This window comes from Vulpes vulpes, chromosome 9 (genome assembly GCF_048418805.1).
Source record: "Vulpes vulpes isolate BD-2025 chromosome 9, VulVul3, whole genome shotgun sequence".
NCBI classification, from domain to species: domain Eukaryota; kingdom Metazoa; phylum Chordata; class Mammalia; order Carnivora; family Canidae; genus Vulpes; species Vulpes vulpes.
This window is the reverse complement of record NC_132788.1, coordinates 18,704,097-18,728,374: the sequence shown is the minus strand read 5'-3', so window position 1 is coordinate 18,728,374 and position 24,278 is coordinate 18,704,097. Positions and strand designations below refer to the sequence as shown.

Genomic DNA, 24,278 nt, shown 5'->3' with positions numbered 1-24,278 from the left:
ATGCTCCCAATGTTTTGCTTCTTAGACTCAGGGGTGTAATTTAATATCCTCAAGGTTTTGAGTCTTTTTAAAGCAACTAGATTGACATTTTTAAGGAAAACACTAAAGCAAGGAGACTATTTTTGTTTTAGGCTAAAAAACATTGAAAAGCTAAGAATTTTTTTGTACTATATGTCTACAATACAGGTTGTAAATTCTGTAGGTAAATAATTACAGAAAGAAGCTGTTTCTCGTCAACATTTTCTGTCCAGATAAAGAAATTTTGAAAAACTGCCAGAAGCTTGTGTAGCAAATATCTAGGGAAGGTTGTGAAGATCTTTCTGCCAGAATCCTCAACCTAGCCTTGCACAGCCATTTTGGATATCCAATTTCAAGTTCTAAATAAAAACAGATGGTTAAAAAGAAGTTATTTCCCCTAAAGTCTATAAGCATGTTATGTTTCAGTTACTCCTTTTTATCTGCTAATTACAGTAACTTTTCTGGATTCTGTTGTACTACATTTATTCACATTTTCCCAAATCTCCTTAGCCATGGCTAATTAAGCAGTCATTATAAAATGAACAAGCCTATCAAAAGAAAGAAAATCATCTTGTTTTTCATTACAGAAAGCTAAACATTTTGCTTGCACTAGGGAGCATTTCTCTCCACTCTTCAGTATGAGACAGGTCCATCGTTATGGAGTGGAAGGACCATTAGAAATATCATCCCTTTTCCGTCCCAACAGAGGAAGTGTACTGGGGAAGTTTCCTTATAAGAATGTTTTGTGGGGGAAAGCTTCATATTATAACCAGTACATTATAGAAACTCAACAGAAATCAAAGAATGGATGAATGAACTGAAATGTAGCCGAACAATGCTCTTTTGTCCCCCTTTGACAAAAATCACAATTTTTTGATAAATTTTCTAACATAGCCATAGCAATTCAAAAATGAAATCATCCCTCAGATATAATCAGTTATTGATGGGGTAAGTGAAACTTTGATGAAACTATCATGAAATAACTGCTCATGAGGAATGTAGTTTCTCTGTAATTACCTATGCTATTACATTCTTTAGAATCCTTCATTAAAACCCATAAGTGCATATATGCTGGGCAAAAAAAGTTTGAGAAAGAAGTCTTGTTTTTGTTATGTCTAACATGTGTTGAGACTCTGACACTGTCAAATTCTAGCTTGCTTCTGCAATCAGGTCAGAAATTCTTGAAATATGCTCTGCTGAATTATCTGTTAGAAATGTTAGCATATCAGATAAAATAATTTCAACCATCCTATTCTTCTGATAAAGAGAGAAAGCCCATACTTCTATCAATGAGGAGGCAAAGAACACAAAGGATGCTAACGTTTAAGAAGTTAAAAAGTGGAGGGGTACCATCCGTCACAGGAACTTACCATTTTGGCACTTTGATTGAGATCGGCGATTCCTCTTGGATCTTTATTTGCAGGTTTCTATAATAAATAAATTTTACTGTGTCAGGAACTGCATCAGATATCATGTATAGACACACATGAGCACATACACGTGCAGACCATCTCTTCTTGATTCATTAAAAATCTAAGAAAGTTTGTAAGTTGCTATGGGAGAGGCTGGGGTGAGGGACAGGGGATGGTTCTGGTCAGTGAAGTTTTATCAGAAACCAGTGTTCCTCGTAAACGTTGTGATGGATCTCTCCAACAGTGTACTTAGTAAGAGATTTCCAAACACTTTTCAAGTGCCAGGGTTTTCACCAAGAAAACGTTTCTTTCGAAATTCCAGTAAAAACAATTTATAAAAATGGACTGTACTGATTGAGTGGGGACTGGGGAGAAATGCTCATTCAATTCCACCCCAACCGTACAGCACACTCTGAGATCCTTTTGTGTGACAGGAAAATTCTGCAGAACCACAGACTTAAATCTATCTTACTCATAAGCCATTAATAAAGAAAGTATAATGAGAATTGTTGATTTGAAAAAAATACATAGTTGAGAATCTTGGTGGTTTTAGTGGCCATCTCTGAATAATTGTTCTACCAGAGACCTTGAGGCTACAGATGCAGATACAGAGACTCTGGCAGTTCAGAAGATCCTAGAGATCCTGTAATAACTTTTTTTGACTCAGTCTCTAAGGCGTTGCATGCAAATTTGGCTAATGTGTTTCTCTTTCATTAATATTGATCAGGGAATACATTCCAGTCAGTGGAAAGCCCTCAGGCTGATAAGGCCCTGCTGGAAGCCATCACTGGGTTTTGACTCCTGAAAATCAGGGTTGGGGGTAGGGTATGGCTAGTGAGGCATTCATCTCAAAAGCACCATTTAAGGGGCACAAACAAACTCAGTAATTGTGAAAAATAATGTGTTAAAAATCTGTTTTTAAAAATTCTAATCTAATTCCCAAGAGTTCATGATGAACACAATGTCAGTATTTTACCTAAAGGTAGTATCTGACTGTGCATGAATGACCAAGCATGACTTCTCGTGCTCTTCTCAAACGAATCCCAGCCCTGATGATAAGTGGGACCTGTCCTATTTCTACCTCAAATCAGAGAGCTATGTTATATTATTGGACTTATTCAAGGAACCAGCAAACGGTTAAGTGGCACCAAAATTATTATTGAAATGGCCACGGATCAGTACAACTAACAGAAAAGAAGTAAGGGACCATACCAGTGTGATGTAGTGTGGACTTGAAAAACTGGTGGGAAGCCTCTCCAAGGACTCTGCAGTTCTTTGCTAGTGAAAAGAAAGACTGTTAACCTTCAATCTGTATTCAAACAAATGTGACTGTTTCTTAAGTTGGCTATATAAATTTTCTAGCTATCTCTGGAATACAACCTAGTAAATGGGAACAATATTCTTCCCTTGGCTATTCTCTTATAATGAAGGAGTCACAATCATACACTCGAGACGAGTGGGAGTTTCTTTACATGTGATGATGAGAATCACACAAGTCTTTCAGCCTCCAAATCTTAACTGAATTGTCCAAATGTCTGAAATCCCTCTTTTTGAACCTTGAAGATCTTTGAGGACCTCCAAAACTTACTGTTCTAATACAGAGATGCCTGGATGAGGTTATCCTCTTTAAAGTGTTTTCTGTTAGCCCTCAGTGGACATTTGTACAACTAGAAAACATGATCCAGGGGAAACAGGACCTACCTAGGAGAGGTACTGAGTGCCAGAGGAAAAAAATAACTAAGCATCATTAATGTAACAGGGAAAGGACATCAAGAGACTTTTCCCAAACTATAATTTTGCTGAAAACTGGCCATTGATGGGTAACTAATGTGTCAAACAAGCACCAGCTAAATAACTGCTATTTATAAAAATTTATAATGAATAATACTCAAAGCCTAAATGAGACATTTGACACCATGAGCTCTCCTGTATAATCTGTGTTTATAACATATTATGGTACATATACCATTAATAGTGAATTTAACTTATACATATATCTAACAATATTTATTAAGCTCCTCTTCTTTATTCTCTCATCTAACTACAATGCCAAAGCATTTAAGGAACTTGCATTCTAGAAATGAAACAAATATGCCCCAAACTCTATGTGATCCTCTGGTTGACTTCTGTGAATTTTCATCATTGATCACATACTCAGGCTCCTTTCAGCTGACTCTCTTCTCTGGGAACACAACTGTTTTTCTTATTAATTCATAAAGCATGTTAACACATATTAAGTGCTACATATATAACAAACACTGTGATAAGTACATTTACATAGTTTCTTATTTAAATCTCAAGGCAAATATACAAGATTGATATTAGCATCATGTTGTTCATATCACAAAATCTGAGTGTAAGCCTAAAAAATTGCCACACAATATTTTCCATCCATTCCAGTGGACAATTAAAACTTGCTTTTATAATCTTGGGGTCATCACTGGTATAATAAAAAGTATAAATAATAAAAATAGTAAACCATCATTCAACCAGAGAAAGATTAACTAACCATCCTTAAATAGTCGATTGAATTTCAGTGGAAGCATTTCTGGTATACTGTCATATACTTATTTCTGGGGATTAAGTGGGACCATGTTCTGTAATATTGTGAAGTAACAAACACAGGGATTATGAGACATGTAGAGTTGGGGCAAAGCATTCAAAACCTGTGGATCTGTGTTACCAGATCACCACTAACAACAACAAAAAAATCCTAATTTAAAAATACTAGCATTATCATATTTTCATCAACATATGCATCTGATAATGGTCAGCTAATATTTAGCCTCTGAATTTAAGGCTTATTTTCCCTCCTTCAAGACAGTCCTCTTGGGAAATTTCATCAGTATTGTCTTATCAATAATGCTTTCTTCACTGATTAATTCTTTTTAAGGGAATGACTTTGTAGCTTAATTTGGACATTTACAGTTTTTTTCCATGAACTGAAGGCGCTGGAAATCATAGCTGTTATTAAATGCAGTAAACAAGCTGCTAATTGTAGGGACTTAACCAAGATTGTTGGTTTTTCCTTTAAGTTTTCGTATATCGCTAAAGCTGTTATTTCAATCAGCTTTTTCCTTTAGTGTAAAATATACCCAAAAAAATGCATGAGTACTAAATGTAAAGAAAGGATGGATTTTCACAAACAAGCAATGGAAGTTGCTAAAAGTTGCCCAAAATCAAAAAATAAAACTTTATTTCCTCCTCTGAAGATTCTTTCTTCCCTTCACTACCTGGTTTTCTAATAATGTAGATGAGCTTTGCCAGTTCTTAAACTTGATATCAATTCAGTCATACCGTGTGCTTTGGGATTTGGCATCTTCTTAACAGTGTGAGATTTATTCACGTGGTAGGTATCAGTAGTTCATTTATTACTGTTTTTCTCTGTAATGGTCCACTGTATAAATATATATCAATTTGTTCATCCATTTTAATGTTATTGGATATTTTTTATTGTTTTCACTTTTTGCAAATAATACTATTGACACATAACTGTAAATGTTTTCCCATGTACATGTACAGATTTCTGTTGGGTGTATTCATATGACAGGAAATGCTGGGTCATAAAGTTTATGCATGATTAGTTTTAATACTTAGCACCAATTTTCCCCATAGTTATACTGTTTAAAGTCTTGTTAGCTTTGTATGAGAGTTTTCCTTGTCCATATCCTCACAAGTACTTAGTATTGTTGTCCTTTATTTATTTTTAATCATTTCATAGGAAAATACAATACAGATAAAACACACAAAAAACTGGTTCATGGCTTATTGACCAATTTTAGGTAAATATCCTTGTAATCACTCCCTTGGCTATGCAATAAAACTTTGCCACTTCAAGTTTCCTATCACTATTTTCACCTACCACCTCCCTCTAAATTAGTCACATTCCTGATTTAAAATAATGACCTCACTCTTGCATGTCATTATACTTTTATCCCCAAACATTTACCTCTCAAGATTATAATTTAGTTTGTACATTTTTTAACTTTAAATTTTTTACTAGGAAAAATACATATATTTCTGTGTATATTGCAGTTTGAATTAATTTTGTTTATGGTTTGAGGACTGAATCAAAGCGAGTCTTTGTACATATGGATACTTTACTCTCCTGTGAAGTCACCTTTGTAATTCCCGACAGTCATGCTGTCTCTCTTATTTTTTTCTGCTCAGTCTGCCTGAAAGTTTATAAGATTTATTAATTACTAGAAAACAACTTTTGCTTTCATTGTTTTCTTATGAGTTTGTTTGTTTTTTATTTTGTTGGTGCCCAGTACTTACTGTTTTCCTAACTTGCATGGAGTTTTATTTGCTTTTCTTTTTTCTTCTTCTTCTTCCTTTTTTTTTTTGTTTCTTAAAATGAAAGCTAATATCATTGATATGACACTTTTTTTCTTTTCTAGTATAAGCATTTAGTGCTATAAATTTCTTTAATTACTGATTTCACTACTTCCTACAGATTTTGGTATGTTTTGTTCCATTTTCCTTTAGTTTAAAGTATTTTCTATCCCCCCTTTTGATTTCTTTTTAAAGATTTTACATTTTCATCCATGAGAGACATGCAGAGAGAGAGAGAGAGAGAGAGAATGAGGCAGAGACACAGGCAGAGGGAGAAGCAGGCTCCATGCAGGGAGCCTGACATGGGACTCGATCCCAGATCTCCAGGATCAGGCCCTGGGCAGAAGGCGGCACTAAACCACTGAGCCACCCCGGGGCCGCCCTGATTTTTTATTTGACCCACGTGCTCCTTAGAATTTCTTATCTAACTGTCAAATAGGGATTTTCCAAATATATTTCTGTTAATTATTTTTAATACAATTTTACTTTGAGAACATATTTTGTATGACTAATTCTTTTAAGTTTGTTAAGACTTCTTTTACATCCAGGGTGCCTGGGTGACTTGGTGAGTTGAGTATCTGCCTTCCTTCAGGTCATGATCTCAGAGCTCCCTGCTCAGTAGGGAATCTGCTTCTCCCTCTTACCTGCTCATGCTCTCCCTCTTAAAAAATAAGTAGAATCTTTTTTTTTTAATAAAAAAGCTTGTTTTATGTCCCAAAATAGAGTTTGTGTTTGTAAACTTTTCCAATAGTGCACAAATATCCGTTAAATATTTAATGAATATATACTGCTTTGAAATAGTGTCTTGGTTTGCTCATGTCTTGCCATCCTTTCCTTCCCCACATGTGGATTGTGAGCTTCATTGGTGTGGAATCATGTTAAACAGTTCTTTTGCATCTCCCATGTCTTAGGGCTAGTTCCACTTCAAAACATATACAACTACTTTTTAAATAAATTAACTATTGCGAATGACATATCCTTACATGGAGGGGATGAATATTAGGTAAAATTGGCTCAGCCCTTGTCTGCTGGTCATCACCAAAGTATCCTTTATTCTCCACTCCCAGTGAGTCTCTAGGTGGGCTGTCAAGAAAGAAATTGAATATTAACATAAGCTGTAGGGTAAGTCTGTGGTTAATATATAATCACTTAGGTGATTTCTAAAAGATTGATACTCAGGTTACACGCTCTAATGATTAAATCTTAGGTAGGAACTAAAATTAGCATTCTTTTAAAAAATCTCTGATTCCCATGTGTAGCAAAGTTTGGGAACCACTGGAATAGGCATTTGGAGATGAGAACATAAATATCTAAAAGTTCAATTTACTGTTACTCTTACTTTGTCCTCAGTAAGGGGCTTATACTTCACCCCCATGGAGTATCATCTATGGTGATAAAGCTTATATATTCTCAGTAATGGTTACATTTCAACACATAGAAAAAACATACCTTTGAATTTGCTTCAGCTTAATGCATTTTTGGTAATGAATTAATAATATGACAACCCCAACACCAAAAATAACCAGGACAAGCACAACAGCCAGGATGGATATATCTGCAACATTAAAAAGCATAATAAGCTTTAACCAGGACATCAACTTTAGGACAGTGGAATATTAACTAGAGCTGTTATAATCCAGTTTCTCCCTTCCTTGAATGACTTTAATTCCCCCTTCCTCCATTTAAAAAAATATATATAAAGTAAAAGATCCAAACATTTTAGAAATTATCATTGTGTTAACCATTGGCACTCTACCCAAGAGTCCACTATGTTTAAGAACTACAATCAGCAGGAAATGTTTTGACTCCATTATTAATTGACTCTAGGAAAGGTCTTGTTGTGTTATGGATTCTTAGAAGACCTAATCCAAATTTAACTAGAAGAAGATATGTTAATTCTAAAAGGCAATTGTTGTAAATTCAAGTTTGGGTATTTAAATATGCAAAATAATTAAAATACCATGCAAATCTATGCAGAAATACAACATACGTCTATTAGACTTCGGAAATTAGGCAAAAATGTTTAGGCTTTTGATATATGCAAGATATTATATTTCTAGGATGCTCACTGGTAACATTTAAGTTTTCTCCCCAGTCCACATGTTCCTGTTCTTCCTTACACTGGCACTGAAGGTCATGGCCATCCACCTGGAAAAGCAGTCAGTCATATAATTTTATCAGATTATGTGTGTGTTTTGCACCTCACTTTGCTTAGTTCTACATCCCACATACACACACACACACACACACACACACACACATACTTGTACTGATTAGTTAACTAAACTGCATACCAAGATAAAACTTTAAAAAACATAAGCAAACAAAATTACAAGAAGCAACTGCTTTTGAAGATGGCCTTTGGACAAGAGAATAATTCTAATAAATTAAAAACCAGAGGAACAAGATGGTTTGACTTATCTTTCTAGAAGGCATCAATCTATTAAAGGAACAAGCCTGCTAGAGTTACACATACATCTAGACTGCAGGCTCTAGCTGGGCTTAGTAGTAATGAAATAATATTAACATGAGAAAAAGTGGTGGCATAATGTTTAGTTCATCAAAAAGCGTGTGTAACGATTAAGAATAATGCATTCTTTCTGTATTTAAATCTCAGCTTTTCCTTCACATAACATCACGGACTTATTCTCCACATATAAAAGTAGGTATAGAAATAGTACTCACCTTTTAAGCCTCTTCTAAAGCTTTTAAATGAATGTATATATAAAGTACTTGAAAGAGTACCTGATATATATACAGCTTTATATAAGTCTTATTGACTAATTGGGTTAAGGGGAGATATTATCCACAAATGCAAACTACTAGGTACTGCTAGTACTTGGTAGTGTTAATTGAAATTATATATGTGTGTGTGTATGTATATACATATGTATGTATGTACATATACATATGTATATACAATTATATATGTGTATATATGTATAGACGTATACATATGCATATATGCATACACACATACATATATAATTTTTTGTTGATTTGTCAAAAACTTAGGTTAATGTTGACATTGGCATAATTTAACTATAAGTGACACTATGATAGATACAACTTTAAACATCAGGTTTAAACTTGATATGTACTAAGTTACTGGGTTTCTAGATTACCAGTCCACTAATAAAATATATACTTGCAATACTGGCAATATCTATGTATAATACTGGTTTGGATATTTAGATTAGTTTTATGGATGATCCATGAAAAAATGGATCCCAAATGTATTTTTAAAAAATCACCACATACACACACACACACACACACACACACACACAAACACACACACACGCATACACTCCATGCTCAGGAATGAAGTCCTTTGTAAATAAATGACTGGCAAGACATTAATTTAAAAAGTAGTCCAATCTTACAGCATTTTCATTGCATTGAGAAGAGCAATTGGTTGAATTGTAGACCTTTTCAAGTTTCATACATTCACCATTGCTGCACACCTGGAAATGAAGTTACCGATATAAATTAATAACTTGTTCTTAGAATGTACATGATTTTCATATTGAAAAAAAAATCACATGTAGAATATTCTGTAGAAGAAAGAATCCTCCATAAATGTTTGATAGATATTTGAGACAAAGATAGTGTACATTTATTGTTATATACAAAATCCTTAAAATATCTATATCGTTACTAATTCTTCAAATGTTAATTTATCAAAGATTTTATAATCATAAATGAAATAATTTATTTTTATTACTTGCATCAAGTGTTCTTCTGATTTGGTAATGATCTTTGCTTGCGATATCACAGTTACTGATTAGGCACTTGTTATTGTCATGTCAATTAATCTTATTTATGCTTATTAACTTTAAAAAAATTTGCTTGCTATATTTTGTACATTTTATAACCAAAATATTGTTGTTTTTGTTGCTTATAATTATTACCTGGCTTATCTTCACACATTTAATTTTTACCTGTCATTTTTATTTTTACCCATTTCTTTTAAAAAGCATGTATCAGGAAATATTTTTTCAACTCTATTGGGGTATATCATCCTACCTCTCTTGGCCTGTAAGACTTTTGCTGAGAATTTTATTGATAGTCTTATGGTCATTCCCTTAGATATGATGAGTTGCTTTTCTCTTGTTTTTAAAATTCTCTTTTTGTCTTTGGCTTTTGACAATTTGGCCATAATGTATCCCTGGATAATCTTCGGATTGGTCTTGCTTGTGTTTTTTTGAGCTTTCTGAATCTAAATGTCCATATCCTTCCCAATATTTGGCAAATTTTCAACCATTATTATTAAAAATAATCTTTATTCCTCTTTATTTCTCTCTCTTCTCCTTCTGGGACTCACATAATGCATATATTCATTTTTTTCATATATTCATTTTTTGTCTTTAGTATCATATAAAGGCTTTCTTCACTAGTTTTCATTCTTTTCTCTTTTGTTCTTCCAGCTTGCTAATTTCAAATGACCTATCTTTGACTTTGCTGATTTTTTCTTCTGAATGATCCAGTCTGCCATTGAAGCTGTGGCTGGACCAAGATCTGCAGGTCTGCCTCCAGGGATATAGATAAGTCTGGTGGATGCCTAGCAGATGTTGTTGGTAACAGTACCAAAGCCAAATGGGGTTATAACCAAGTAGCAGGAGACATGGGTATTTATGGGGTCTGTAGCCAGGATTATGGTCAACAAGCTTATCACCCAGCAATGGGCCCCTTCCTCAAAATGGACTCCATCAGTGTTTTGCAAAATACTACCTGGTTTCAAAGCTCCTACAAAGGTGCTTTTTCCATGGATGGCTACTAAATTATTACTGCTGTGCAGAGATACAACTGGGACACCTCTTATTCCACCATTTTGCTGATGTCATCCCCTGAAAAATACTTTCAGTCCACCAATTCAAAGCTTACTTTAACATTTTAAATAGGGAAATTTTAATCTACTTATATTCATTGTGATAAGTGATATGTTTAATTTTACTCCTTTCATTTTAGTATATTATTTTAAATGTTAGACTTCTTAGCTTTTTTATCTTTATTACCTTTTCTGCAATTATTTGAAAGCCATATGTTTTGTTTTCTAAACATTGATTCATTTTGCATTAAAACATTTAAATCTTAATCATTCTACCATTGTCAATACCAAATAAGCATTAACTCTTCCTTATGTAAGCTAAGACATTTGTCACATTTTTATTCTTTATTTTTCTTTATATATTTGTTTGAGAAAATTGAAATTTGAGATCTGTATAGACTATTATTCACTATTCAATGTTTTATAATCTTATAATAAACATATTAATAATAAATAACTAGAATTTATTCAAAATTAATATAGACTTTCTGGCTTGCAGCTATTTCCTTAATATTCTTTCTACTCATTTAACTTTTTAGTTTAATTCATTTCTCAGCTGGCTAGAGCACTTTCTTGACTACCTTTCTTTTCAGAAATAAATGCTATCTAATTTACTGTAGTTTTTTATAGTCATAAGGTGTGTGAGGAAGTCATCCTATTTCTTTCTATATGAATAATAACTTGGCTACAAGTATGGTTTTAGAATTCCAATACTTCTATTCCCCAAAGCTCCACAGATTTTGCTGCAATATCTTCTGGCATTTCTTTTTGGAGATAAATGTAATAACGGCCTGATAATTGTTGTTGTTGTTTGTTGTTGTTGTTGAAAAGTGCCGCTTGCCTTCTTTAGTGCTTACGTGACATTTTCTTTATTGTTGACTGTATGCTGTGAGGATGATTCTGAATGCTCACCTCCTTCTATGAATTTTTTCTGGTACTGAGTTTTTATTTTATACATTCTTCAGCTCAGCGATTTTTTTGTTATTACATCTTCAATCGTACTTTTACTTATGTTTTCTTTATCTAGGACTCCTATTAAAACAGTATTAGATTTCTTAGGACTATTTTTCCTGCTTTTGTTCATTTTCTTCTTTAGAATTGCTTTATTTCATCCTTGTGTGTTAAGAATTTTAACTTGTAATTTACTATTTTTTTTGTGTTATCCATTTCATGGTTTACTGCTCAAATTACATATAAATCAGTAGTTATGATTTATTTTGTAATTTGAAGGCAGTGCTTGTTTTCAAATAATACCATTTTTATAGATTTAATATCCATTTAAATCTGATTAAAATATAAATTTAACTTTTTTCTAAAGGATCTCTCTCTTTTCTTATCTATATGTGTTTCATAGGGGAAGATGATCTATGAGTCCTCAGATTAATCTTCATTGTTCACACTGTTGAATTCTTTTATGTCTGTTGCTATTTGTCTTCTTTCTAATCCTTATAGAATGGATTTTCCTATATACATGATCAATGAACATTGGAAAACACTGTGTAAATCTATGTAAATATCTTTCCACAGACTTCAGGTTCAACTAAAGGGAAACATTGAAATATTCCTTTTTTGATTTTGCCATATTTATATGTATATAAATGTTTATATATAAAGAGAAAACTATAGAGACAGGTTTGCCGCAATTCTTTTGTGCCAGTGAAGACTAGTATTCTCTCTTCCCTTTCCCTTCTCCTCTACTCTTCCTTTTCCACTGTATTATTTTCCTTATCTATGCTGCAAGTTCTATCAGGAAAAAAACATCCGAGAGCAATGGGATATGTTTGCCCTCATTTCTTATGCCAAATTAAAATTGACCCAGAAAGAAAAAATATTAAGAGAAACTAGAATGTTTTATTCATTTTAATTTACTCATATATAAAAATACTATCTCAATGTAAAAATGAGATGAAAAGTCTATAATTAGTATCTTTGTGATATCTCTATAAACTGACATTTGCTATCATAAATTCCATCATTATGAAATAGTTCAATAACTGGCACCATTATGATTTGTATGGTTTTTTTTTTAAAGATTTTATTTACTTATTCATGAAAGACACAAAGAGAGAGATAGAGAGGCGGAGACACAGGCAGAGAGAGAAACAGGCTCCATGCAGGGAGTCGTGGGCCTAGATCCTGGGTCTCCAGGATCACTCCCTTTGCTGAAGGAGGTGCTAAACCGCTGAGATATCAGGGCTGCCCTGATTCGTACACTTTTATACTAAGACTTCTCCTGAAACAATAGGCCCTCTATGTGGTGGCATATGGTCACAACATACTTATAAGATCAAGATGCAGTAATAGCTTCCATATAAATTTCTTTGCTTAATCCCTGCCACTCTTAATGGGTTCTATGAAGGGTAAGTCATACTTTTGCTTAGTATTTCTGGATGATTTTTCTTACCCGATGTGAATAGAAAATTGTTTGGTATTTTCTCTAACCTAATGCCTCATACACTCTATCACTGAAAGTCATTGAACTCTCTAGTATGTGGCTGGTACACATATGTAAAATTTTACAAATATACATTCCTCACAATTTTGATATTTAATTATTTTAATGGGGAATTGTAAAACTTAAAAATATGGATTTGAAACATAATCTCCATTAAATTATTAAATTCTAATTCCTTACTTTACATTCTGGATTTTTTCAATTCATTTCTCTATTACATTATATGAATGATACTATGTAATGTTTGTGGGTGGTGGTATGGGAGAAGAGAAGCTATATCACAGACAGTAACTATAGTATTTTGAAATAACTGATTTTTAAAAAGTATTATGTTTTCTATATATTCGTGTGTTTATAAGCCTTGGTGAGTTGGCTGTTGTTTTTAGGGTGCATCTAAAATCTCCACCTTGGAATGATAAACCTCTTCTGATCTGGCCTTACTCTAGCTGCTCAGCTTCATATTCTGACATTTCACCCAAAGCTCCAGTAACATTGAAATTGTCAGTTACATGACTATGCTATACATTTGCACCTTTGCATATTATGTAGGTATTTCTTTCTAAAAAGCATTTTCTCATTTTGTCTGCGTTGAAAAATGTTCATAATGTCAAAGTTGAAATATCACTTGTGTTGTCCAAGTAAAGTCAATCACCTCTTCTTTTGGACTCAAATGTGCATTGGTCACACCACTATAAAAGCACTTGTATTAGATTGTAATATATAATTCAATCTATGAAATTCTCAAGTACACTCATCTTTATATCATTTGTGTCTAGCATGGCCACTGGCACCATAGCATGTGCCCAGTAAATAGGAATGAATGAATAAAATAAATGAAGAACATATGGCTACTTCACAGTCAAATTAATTCAAAAAATTATGTCTATAATTTCACTAGATGTCTACTCTAAGATACTAATTAGCACACTAATAACATTTGCATATCATTTTCTATAACAGAGATTAGACAAAATGAATATTTATTATAGTGTTATTACTACTTTGCTCAATTAAAATAAAAAGTTACCCATTTGTTTCTGCTTTTCCATATAAAGGCCCTCAGGAACCAATTAGAAAATAATTTTTTGAAGTGGCTGAACCAAGAAGTTTTCATAAAACAGAGGGCTTTCGTCTTACCATTCCATCTCCACATTTTGTTCCAGGAGCAACCAGGCCCAAATCTTTAGAATTGTGGTATAAAATAAAAGTTTTGCACTCTGCAGTGACATTCTGCTTTGAAATCTTCTTAAGGTGATTGATCTTTTCTTTCCCAAATAGGGATGAATGCTGCCCTCTACTGCAGTGTATCTTTCCACATTTGACATCTCTGAAGGAAAGGAAGAATATTCTGTCTTGGGACCAGGAAATAGAACTTTATAGAGATGAGGCTGGCAGTATAGTGGTGTGGCCTGGTCACTTTTCACTAGACCCAGGCTCATCAGTGGGTTGCAAAAGCACCAAGAGAGGCAGGATGAAAGGTTAGACAAAGTCCTGACTTTGGGACCTGTGATGAGTAGCTGAAGATGTAAAATAATTGTATTTCTTTGGAGTTCTGTGATTCTCACAAATCCATATTAGCTCAAGTTTACAGAAGAATATTTCCTATTAGTAATTTGAGTTTGTATAACTTTCATCAATACGTTAAGATTTCTCTCTTATCGTATTGCACAGAGCACATCAGTTAATTCTCACACACACAAAAAAACCCCTATGCATTTGCTATTACTATAATACCCATTTTATAGATTAGGCAAAAATTGGAAGCTAGAGGAAGTTAAGTGACTGCCGAGTTTCACCTCGTATATATAGGAGCAAAGTTGAACTTGACCAAAGTTTTCTTTGTTGTTTTCAGTCCAATCCCTGTTTTATGGCACAGAAAAAAACCTTTCTGAATATAGCAAACCTGGAAGAATGACACAGCTAATGCTTTTTAAAATCAGATCTAGCTTCCACTTCTCTCCTTCCTTCCAATTTCAAGTTCTACTTTTCTTTCCTGTTATGGCTTCACTTATTTCCTTCTTTCTGTTTCTTTTCCCCCATTCCACTGTATCTTCTTATTGTTTTTTTGGCTTCTCTTCCTCCCTTTCTTTCCTAAGAAATTTATCTCTTTCTTATCTTTTCTCCTTGTTCTCCATGACCTTCAGCTCATAGTATGTAAATACCAGTTACACAGACAGGGATGTGTGCTCATTCCCTCACCCCCTCTCTTCCTAATCTCCTCAGTAAAAAGAGGTTAGCAGCTGTCAGAACAAGAGCAATTTTGATTTTGCAAGAACACTCTTAAAAAGCACTTACTTCTCTTCACAGGGAATTAAGCTGTTTTCCTTGTTTTTGCAGTATCCAAATCTATTTCCTTTTTTATTCATCTCATAGCAGAGATCAGAACTGTCTTTCACCTCTAGGATCCAAAATGGAATAATTAAAGTAGAACAATAAAAAACATGAATGTTATAAATCATAAAATATCTTATTTTTCTAATGTAATTGAAATTTCAGTATTATGAATTGGTAAGGCAGAACAGGAAAAATAAATCACTGTAAAGCTATCCTATTGCATCAGGAGGATATTTTAGGGAGAAGTATGGATATAAAAAAGTAACAAACATACCTTAACCCACATACTGAGCTAGTTAATGTTAGAGGTAATATCAACTAATATTAAAGGTAATATCCAAAGAAATTCTAGGTAAGATCTGGGAAGAATATCACAAATGCCATTATCTTCATTCAATCTTGTCCCTAAATTTTTATAGGATAATAATAGCTATTATGTTTATCAGCTGTTCACTGGAGTGAATACTCTCTCACCATTATCAAAGAATTCAGAGCACTGATCATCCCGGGTGGGACATTTCCCCATGAAGCAGTAGCCTTTTGCATTCTTGCAAGGAAATCCATTTACTTGGAATTTGTCCTGAGGACATGCAGTAGAGTGACCAGTACACACTTCAGGAAAATCACATTCATCTTTTGCTGGTCTGCATATGGACCCTGATTTTTTCATCTGTTGAAAAAAAGACTAATAAATCTTGGACACATTAGGTACGTTAAGTTTCAGTAAGTAGGGGAAAGTTTGGCCCACTTAATTTATCTAAAAATCAAGGTTTTAAGTTTGGATCATGACATCTCTATTCCACTGAGAATTATTATCATTTGTAAATGCATTTGGCTTTTATGTAATTTCAGGAATGACACGATGGTGTTTTTGAAAATCTGTATTAGAACAACATTGGGCAGAGTTGGAACAGACATAAAATGGAGAAATGAGCAAGTGTTTTGTTCATTTTGCTCCAGTACATACCATCCCCAGCACACATACAACTGGGAGCCCCTACCTATCTATAATGAGGAAAGTCCACTCCCAAGAAATCAGATCTCTCCATATGAACTGGAAAAATACTCTGACTCATTGCTGGAGGAAAGTGCATTATTCAGCCTCTCAATATACATTTGATCATAATGAGTCCTAGAAAGATTTGAAAATGAATAAGACATGCTTCCTTTCCTTTGTGAGTTTACAGTACAGTGAATTGAAAGAGATGTCATTAAAACTTTGGACAGAGTCATTTGGATTCCTGATTGCCTTACCTAGGAATATATTTCCATGTACCAGTCACTCTCACTTTCCAATTCCAGTATGATCCTTTTCCCTTCTAGTTCACTGTTGTTGGAATGCCACCCCTCCCTACCACCACATCTGAGCTGAGGTTAAATAAATTGGTAACGATTTACAAAGGAACAAGAATAATGTTGATCATATAGGTCTATTCCTAAAAGACCAAGTGATACCTACATGCTTCTCCACTTTCCTGACCATGGGATTGCCTAGGACTGAAGTCAGAATATCTCAAAAGAGGTTTTATTTGGGACAAGCAAGCCTAACCCTGATCTGGGATTAATAGTGTAGGGTCATTCAATGGATAGCCAATTCTGTGGTCCTATGTACACTTAAACTGAAAATGGAGAGCCCATTCCCAGCAAAGGTCCTTACCTGACAAGATTCACAGCATTCTCCTTCTGCACAAGTAAATCCTGGCTTCAACACACATTTGTTTGCATCACAGCAAGGATTGGTACACTCCTGGAAATAATAAAAAAGATAAATTGTTTTGTAGTTAAGGTCCTGTTTAATAAGTTGTTCTGTGTAATTTATTATTACTTGTCTTTCGGAGAGAGGGGGGGAGAATCTCAAGCAGACCACCCACTGAGCATGGAGCCCAATGTGAGGCTTAATCCCAAGACCCTGAGATCATGACTTGAGTCAAAATCAAGAATTGGAGGCTTAACTGATTGAGCCACCCAGGTGCCTCTACTTTCTTCCCAGTTGGCTGTTTAGTACTCCATGCTAATGAATTTTCATCAGCAGTATACAAAGTCCAAAGTTTCTGACCTTCCATTTTCCTGATGATTTCTATTCTTTGAAAGGATCTTGCTACTTCTCAATTCTAAAAGTTTAATAATAGAACTTCTGAAGATCTAATTTCACGTTTTCCTCAAGATTTTAAGTATTTCAAGTGGAACTTTGTTGTTTTTAATGCATCATTAAATAATTAGCAGGAAGAATGCTTAGGCCCTATCTACTCTAAAAAATTAAAATAGCAAAAGAAATTGTCTGCATCCTGTATTGTAAGGTACTTCATGTGTTGGAATAAAACTGTAGAACCATTCTAAAGAATGTGCATAGGCAAAAGCATCATTTTCCAAATTTAAGAGCCTCTTTACATTTAATCTGAGACATTTGAAAACTAGTTGTTGCAACTTCTTTACATGTCACTGTCCCCACTCTGATCATATAGTCTCTGATTCACTAGGCTGTTAGACTTACTTTGAATTAGTGTCTAAATATACATACTATAAATGTCATATTCAGACCAGCAGTATCAACATAACCTTGCAGATTGTTAGTAATAAAGGATCTCAGCCTTACTTCAGGCCTACAGAATCAGAACCCATGTTTTAAAAATGTCCCCAAGTTATATATATATATATATATATATATATATATATATATATAATAATTTGAGAAGTGGCTGTCTAAGATCCATACCTATACGATAGCTCTTAAGAGAAATAGCTTCTATGTTGGAGAAAAGCAGATTAAGAATTACTCTAAAATTTGTCTTAAAGCCATGTTCTAAATGTTCCAGAGACCAAGGCTGTAATAAATATGTGGAAGGTTAGAAGGGTTCTTCTCGGTTAAGACAGCTTTCTAATGACATGAGCTGTCCAACTGGGATATAGACCAGCCTTATAAGGCCCCAAGTAAAGCTCAATTGCCTGACTGTGGAGAACAGATTCCTATTATGCATGAGATCAGACTTAATGGCACCTACAGGCCTTTCTTACAAGAAGAACCAATTACCATATAAACCAGGCAAATGTGGTACTGTGGATCTCCAGTAAGATCATTATACACAGTTCATGACTTGGTAAGATGCCTTGTAATGAGGCCACACCAGGGACTCATTGCAAAATGAGACAAAAAACACATTCTTTAAAACTTTACAAGGAATATCATGGTTGATTAATGGCTACCTCCTTGCCTACATTCAAGCTAAGGATAAACTTTGTAATTTAAAAATATTTGCAAATACCTGAATGGGGCCACAATCACACTCTTCTCCTTCATCCAACTTCTTGTTTCCACAATATGGGTAATCACTTAACTTATCAGAAAATGGAATATTGAACATGCATGTGGGATTATAATTCTTCAGGTGTTGCAGGTACTGAATTCTGTTGCATTTACTGAATTTTATTGCAGGAATGCTAGATTTAGATGAGTTAAAAATAAAGATTAATTTTATCAATACACAGTGGTGGAACAGTTATGAAACTTTTATGAAGAATTTAGAAAGGATAAATATAAATGAAGAACTTTAAAAGTTCATCTACTTCTCCTACTTTGCTTTACTGTTATAGGAGAGTAGCAACTGGGCTTTTGTTATAGAAAATGTCTTATTGAAACAGCCAACACATGATATTCTGGTAAACATACTCTGACTATATATCCTCCAGAAAGTCCTTCCAAAGCCCACAGTTCAGACTGAATGTGCCTGCTGCTCCTAGATCACTTTTTATTTGTTTCTCTTGACATAACCTATATATTTGTTAATCGTTTATACAAGATTACAAGCTTCTCAATGCAGGGACTATATTTTTTAAAAAATAAGCACAAATTAATATAGTGCCTAGCACAAACTAGTTCTCTATAAACATTTGTTGAAATAAATCATTTATTTAGGATTTTCTTACACATCATAAGAATGCACTATACTTCTCAAAAGTTTAAAGATTAATAGGACTAAAATTCATCTCCCTTCTGTCTTCCTTTTGCTTTGACTCCCTTGCCATTATTGACACATGATGGACACAGATGGACTTTTAGAGTCTTAAATACATTACTTTGGAATGGTGGGGCCCTGAAAAATACTGCTAATTATGTAGATAATGCTATCAATTTAAATATCAGTTACTTAGTTCTTACTCTACACCAGTCACTGTGCTTGGGTGCTTTCACTATTTCATTTAATCAATATGGAGAAGTACTGACCATCATCATAAACACTTTTCTTATATGCAATGTACTGTGTATTCTCTGTGAGGGAGTTAAAAAAATGTGTAAAGTTTAGGACCTCGCTGCAGGTAATTCACAGAACGATGGGGAGATATAGGACATTAATTTGTTCTGTAACTATTTATAGAGTACCTAGTATATATCTGGGACTTTTCTAGATAGTGTGATAAAACAGTGAAAAAAAGGAAACAAAACCCTCTGACCTCATGAAATTCATATTTTGTTGGAGGAATAAAATAATAAGTAAGCTAAGTAGGTAAAGCATAGACTAAAGCATATCACATTAGATAGTAATTAATACCAAGAATGGAAAAAACAAAACGAAAAGGAAAGGATGGATAATGACATAGTATGTATTTGAGGAGACAGGATCGAAAAATTGGATCCGGTGGTTGGAGAAGGTTTGGCTGAGAATAACATTTGAGTAAAGATTTGAAGGAAGAAAGAAATTAGTTTATTTTTTTAAAGATTTATTTATTTATTTATTCAGAGAGAGCGAAGAGAGAGGCAGAGACACAGGCAGAGGGAGAAGCAGGCTCCATGCAGGAAGCCAGATGTGGGACTCGATCCTGGGTCACCAGGATCACACCCCGGGCTGCAGGCGGCGCTAAACCACTGCGCCACCGGGGCTGCCCAGAAATTAGAGTTTATAGCAAAGATGATAAAACAAGGCACATGGAGTGTATTTTTCTCCTAAGCACCTTAGTATGATTTACTAGTTAATCACTGTATACTTTTGCAATATGCTCAGATAGAGTTTTAGAATTTCTTTCATCATGTCACTAGGACAAATACTACGAACTGATAAGATTTAGCCCCCAAAGGGAAATAGCCTATCATGGCTGGTTTTGTAATAGACTTCATGGAATATATTAGTAAAATTTTCACATAATAACAATATATACCCACAATATGGAGTTCTAATCAAGAGGCATGCCCAAAATATTTAAACGTCTTCTCTACATTGTTTGAGCCTTACCTTCCACCACGATCCATCACACATCTCTCAAAATTACAGGTACATGGGTAATCATCATGCTTCATCCCAAAGTTATGCCCCAGCTGATGTGCAATTCTGCTTGCAACTACATTTAGGTCAGGCAAAAGATCCTGAGGCCAAGAAAAGATGTACGCTAGAAATCTCTATAAGATAATATACTTTAGTACGTAGTGTTTTGAACTATTGGTTGAGACCTGGTTTCTAGCTTCTGATTAACTAGAACTTATTTGAGAGACCATCGACTTCATCACATTCCTGTCCTGCCCTAAGTTCTTTTAATTATATAGTGAGATTGGGTAAATGATCTTTTGAGGGTCTCTAACTCTCACATTTTGAAATTCTTTTTTTGTGGCATAGTAATAGTCATTGTTGGATTTCTATAAACTCATTCTTACCAACAGCTAAAAATTATAACTAATGTCCTACACAATACACTAAACATTATTGATTTGCCTTTTATATACTAGATATTCAAAGAGGGTAAAAATAAAAAAAATACGTGAGGTTCATATTTTTAGAGTGCAGTCTCATATTGCACAGTAGTGGTATGTGATGATGAACAACACTGGTTTACCTTCATTGTTTATACCTTTTATAAGACATTTCTTTTCCTCTTTAATAAAGGAAGCATAGCAGTATCATTGTGATATATCTTGGTGGGAATATATGACAGAATGAACATGTTTCCTTTCTTTCTCCTCCTCCTCCTCTTCCTCCTCCACTTCCTCCTCCTTTTTCCCCTTCTTCTTTCTCCTTTCTCCTTTCTTTCTTTCTTTCTTTCTTTCTTTCTTTCTTTCTTTCTTTCTTTCTTTCTTTCTTCTTTCTTTCTTTCTTCTTCTTCTTCTTCTTCTTCTTCTTCTTCTTCTTCTTCTTCTTCTTCTTCTTCTTCTTCTTCTTCTTCTTCTTCTTCATTGGCTCCATGCCCAGGCAGAGCCCAACACAAGGCTTGAACTCATGATACTGAGATCAAGACCTGAGCTGAGATCAAGAGTTGGATGCTGAACTGACTGAGCCACAAAGGTACACCTGGTCCCTTTCAATAGGACACAGAAAATTTATAAAACTTAAATTCAAACTTTGTGATTAAGTTTAATAACAAATAAAACACAGCCTACCTTAACAACACTGGAGGAATAATAGGGCAGACATATGCCCTCTGAAAAAGAAGTTCCTTGTGCATGTGTGTAGAGCCACTTCCCACTATAAAAAAAAGATGCAAAAAAAAAAAAAAAGATGCAAATACACTCTTCAGTCTGAGGCAGTAGTTTAATTAACACAAAGATTGAATTACAATGAATCCTCATAATGCTAGTGACTTTGCACATTAACAAGGCAGGAAACAACAAATGTTGGAGAGGATGCGGAGAAAAGGGAACCCTCTTACACTGTTGGTGGGAATGTGAACTGGTGCAGCCACTCTGGAAAACTGTGTGGAGGTTCCTCAAAGAGTTAAAAATAGACCTGCCCTACGACCCAGCAATTGCACTGTTGGGGATTTACCCCAAAGATTCAGATGCAATGAAACGTCGGGACACCTGCACCCCGATGTTTCTAGCAGCAATGGCCACAATAGCCAAACTGTGGAAGGAGCCTCGGTGTCCATCAAAAGATGAATGGATAAAGAAGATGTGGTTTATGTATACAATGGAATATTACTCAGCAATTAGAAACGACAAATACCCACCATTTGCTTCAACGTGGATGGAACTGGAGGGTATTATGCTGAGTGAAATAAGTCAATCGGAGAAGGACAAACAGTGTATGTTCTCATTCATTTGGGGAATATAAATAATAGTGAAAGGGAATATAAAGGAAAGGAGAAGAAATGTTGGGAAATATCAGGAAGGGAGACAGAACATAAAGACTCCTAACTCCGGGTATCGAACTAGGGGTGGTGGAAGGGGGGAGGAGGGCGGGTGTTGGAGGGGAATGGGTGACGGGCACTGAGGTGGACACTTGACGGGATGAGCACTGGGTGTTTTTCTGTATGTTGGTAAATTGAACACCAATAAAAATTAATTAAAAAAAAATAAATAAAATGTCTTTTTTTCCCTGAAGTTCTAGAATTCAGGATGATCTTGTTATTAAGCTCATTTAAAGCTTGTGGCATATTAGAGGTATTGAATAAATCAGTACAATCTAAAGTTGAAATCCTGAAAAAATAGAACTTAAAAAAATAATGTGAGAGTCCAATTTTACATGGCTTACTCTACACTCAGCTTTAGATAAAACCACTTAAAAGGCCAAAAAATTAAGTTAAAAGTGTTTGGAAGGAAAAAATACAACATAGTAACTAGACTCAATACTGAGATTAACTACTTAGCTATAGTTGAAAAGTTTTAAAAATTTTTAATCAACCATAGAAACTCACAGAGCATTAGGTAACCATAATCAAACATTTAAAAGAGTTGTCATGTGAACTATCCTTGGATTACCTAAAAAGACAGATATAGATGTGTATACTAAGGGAATCCAGACTTGATAGATTTTCGAGAACATTTAGAATTGGACCACTTTAAAGAGCCATCATGAACTGGAAAACCACACTTGAAATATAAGTAAGAGGATTCAAATATGAGAAAGGTGGTCAGGCTAGATGATCCCTTTTAATCTTTAACTCTTTTGATCAAGAAGATACACTTTTAGTCTCAGTGTTTGGCTACGTATCTTGGAGGAATTTAAAATGTCTGTCTTCTTAGACGCTAGAAATCTTGGAATAGAATACTGTGTATAGAGATGAAGTATCAGTGTAACGCAATCTGGATTCTGATTTTGCTCATGGTTACTTAAAACAAAAATCACACCATGATAATACCATATATATTATTTCATCACTTATCTATGTGAATATAGATAAGAGGACATACAAGAAACTCAACACATAAGAAATTCCAAATATGATGTCCAATTAGACATTTAGGAGAACTTTCCTCATTTTCCTATTTGCAGACATACTATTGTTGTGAGAAGCTACTCCTCAGAATGAGGCATTCATGAAAGTAAAAAGTTTTCTGCTTACAGCATGTATTATTTCTAGACTAATTTATTAAGTATTTTAAAACACATGTCCAAGAAATAGGCAAAGAGGATAATCTTGCCCAAAATGAAGGTTATTATGATATTTTACTTTAATTTCTATAGATTTAGAGCATACTAGTGAATGAATATCTGAGTCTCAGTCAGGTAAAACAACCCCCCTGGATATATATGCTGTGGGCCATCCCAGATATGAAAATCAGAAATGATATGACTTTGGAGGTGTGGTTCACTCTCATCAGTCTGCCAAAGAGCTGGAGCTGACCTCCAACTACAGGTTTTAAAAGGCTCACAGTTCTGAGTTCAAATTGAAAGTTAATATTTAAATAATGCTAAGAAGCATATTTGTAGACTGTAGGAGAAACACTGCTATTATAGGAAGATGAAGTAGGTAAAGTGGGTACCATTGTTATATAGTAGCTTTAAGGGCACTAGAAGAAATGCTAAAAAACTCCATTGCTCCAAAGCTGTGCTTTCATATTTTAATTAGGATAATAGGACTATGGTTAATGCAAGGTTAAAGTCGATTCAACTGCACAATTATTTATCATTTCCTTATAGACTGAGTAGTATGGTTATTTTGAATTACAAAAATGATTTTAAAATGCCCCCCC

At 34.3% G+C, this 24,278-nt stretch overlaps 1 protein-coding gene across 1 annotated transcript in view; it reads right to left on the bottom strand.

Moving 5' to 3' along the window:
- Nucleotides 1–332: 332 nt before the first annotated feature.
- ADAM7 (ADAM metallopeptidase domain 7) overlaps nucleotides 333–24,278 on the bottom strand; it is a 62,010-nt gene continuing 38,064 nt past the window's right edge. The window contains exons 11-24 of the mRNA XM_026007801.2: nucleotides 21,744–21,828; nucleotides 20,608–20,738; nucleotides 18,646–18,820; nucleotides 17,043–17,132; nucleotides 15,860–16,055; nucleotides 15,347–15,449; nucleotides 14,189–14,378; nucleotides 9,152–9,232; nucleotides 7,835–7,913; nucleotides 7,215–7,320; nucleotides 6,749–6,848; nucleotides 2,643–2,708; nucleotides 1,389–1,445; nucleotides 333–377 (exon numbers count right to left, since the gene is read on the bottom strand). Of these exons, the coding sequence (XP_025863586.2) occupies nucleotides 333–377; nucleotides 1,389–1,445; nucleotides 2,643–2,708; nucleotides 6,749–6,848; nucleotides 7,215–7,320; nucleotides 7,835–7,913; nucleotides 9,152–9,232; nucleotides 14,189–14,378; nucleotides 15,347–15,449; nucleotides 15,860–16,055; nucleotides 17,043–17,132; nucleotides 18,646–18,820; nucleotides 20,608–20,738; nucleotides 21,744–21,828 (1,504 nt within the window). The remainder of the gene's footprint in view (nucleotides 378–1,388; nucleotides 1,446–2,642; nucleotides 2,709–6,748; nucleotides 6,849–7,214; nucleotides 7,321–7,834; nucleotides 7,914–9,151; nucleotides 9,233–14,188; nucleotides 14,379–15,346; nucleotides 15,450–15,859; nucleotides 16,056–17,042; nucleotides 17,133–18,645; nucleotides 18,821–20,607; nucleotides 20,739–21,743; nucleotides 21,829–24,278) is intronic.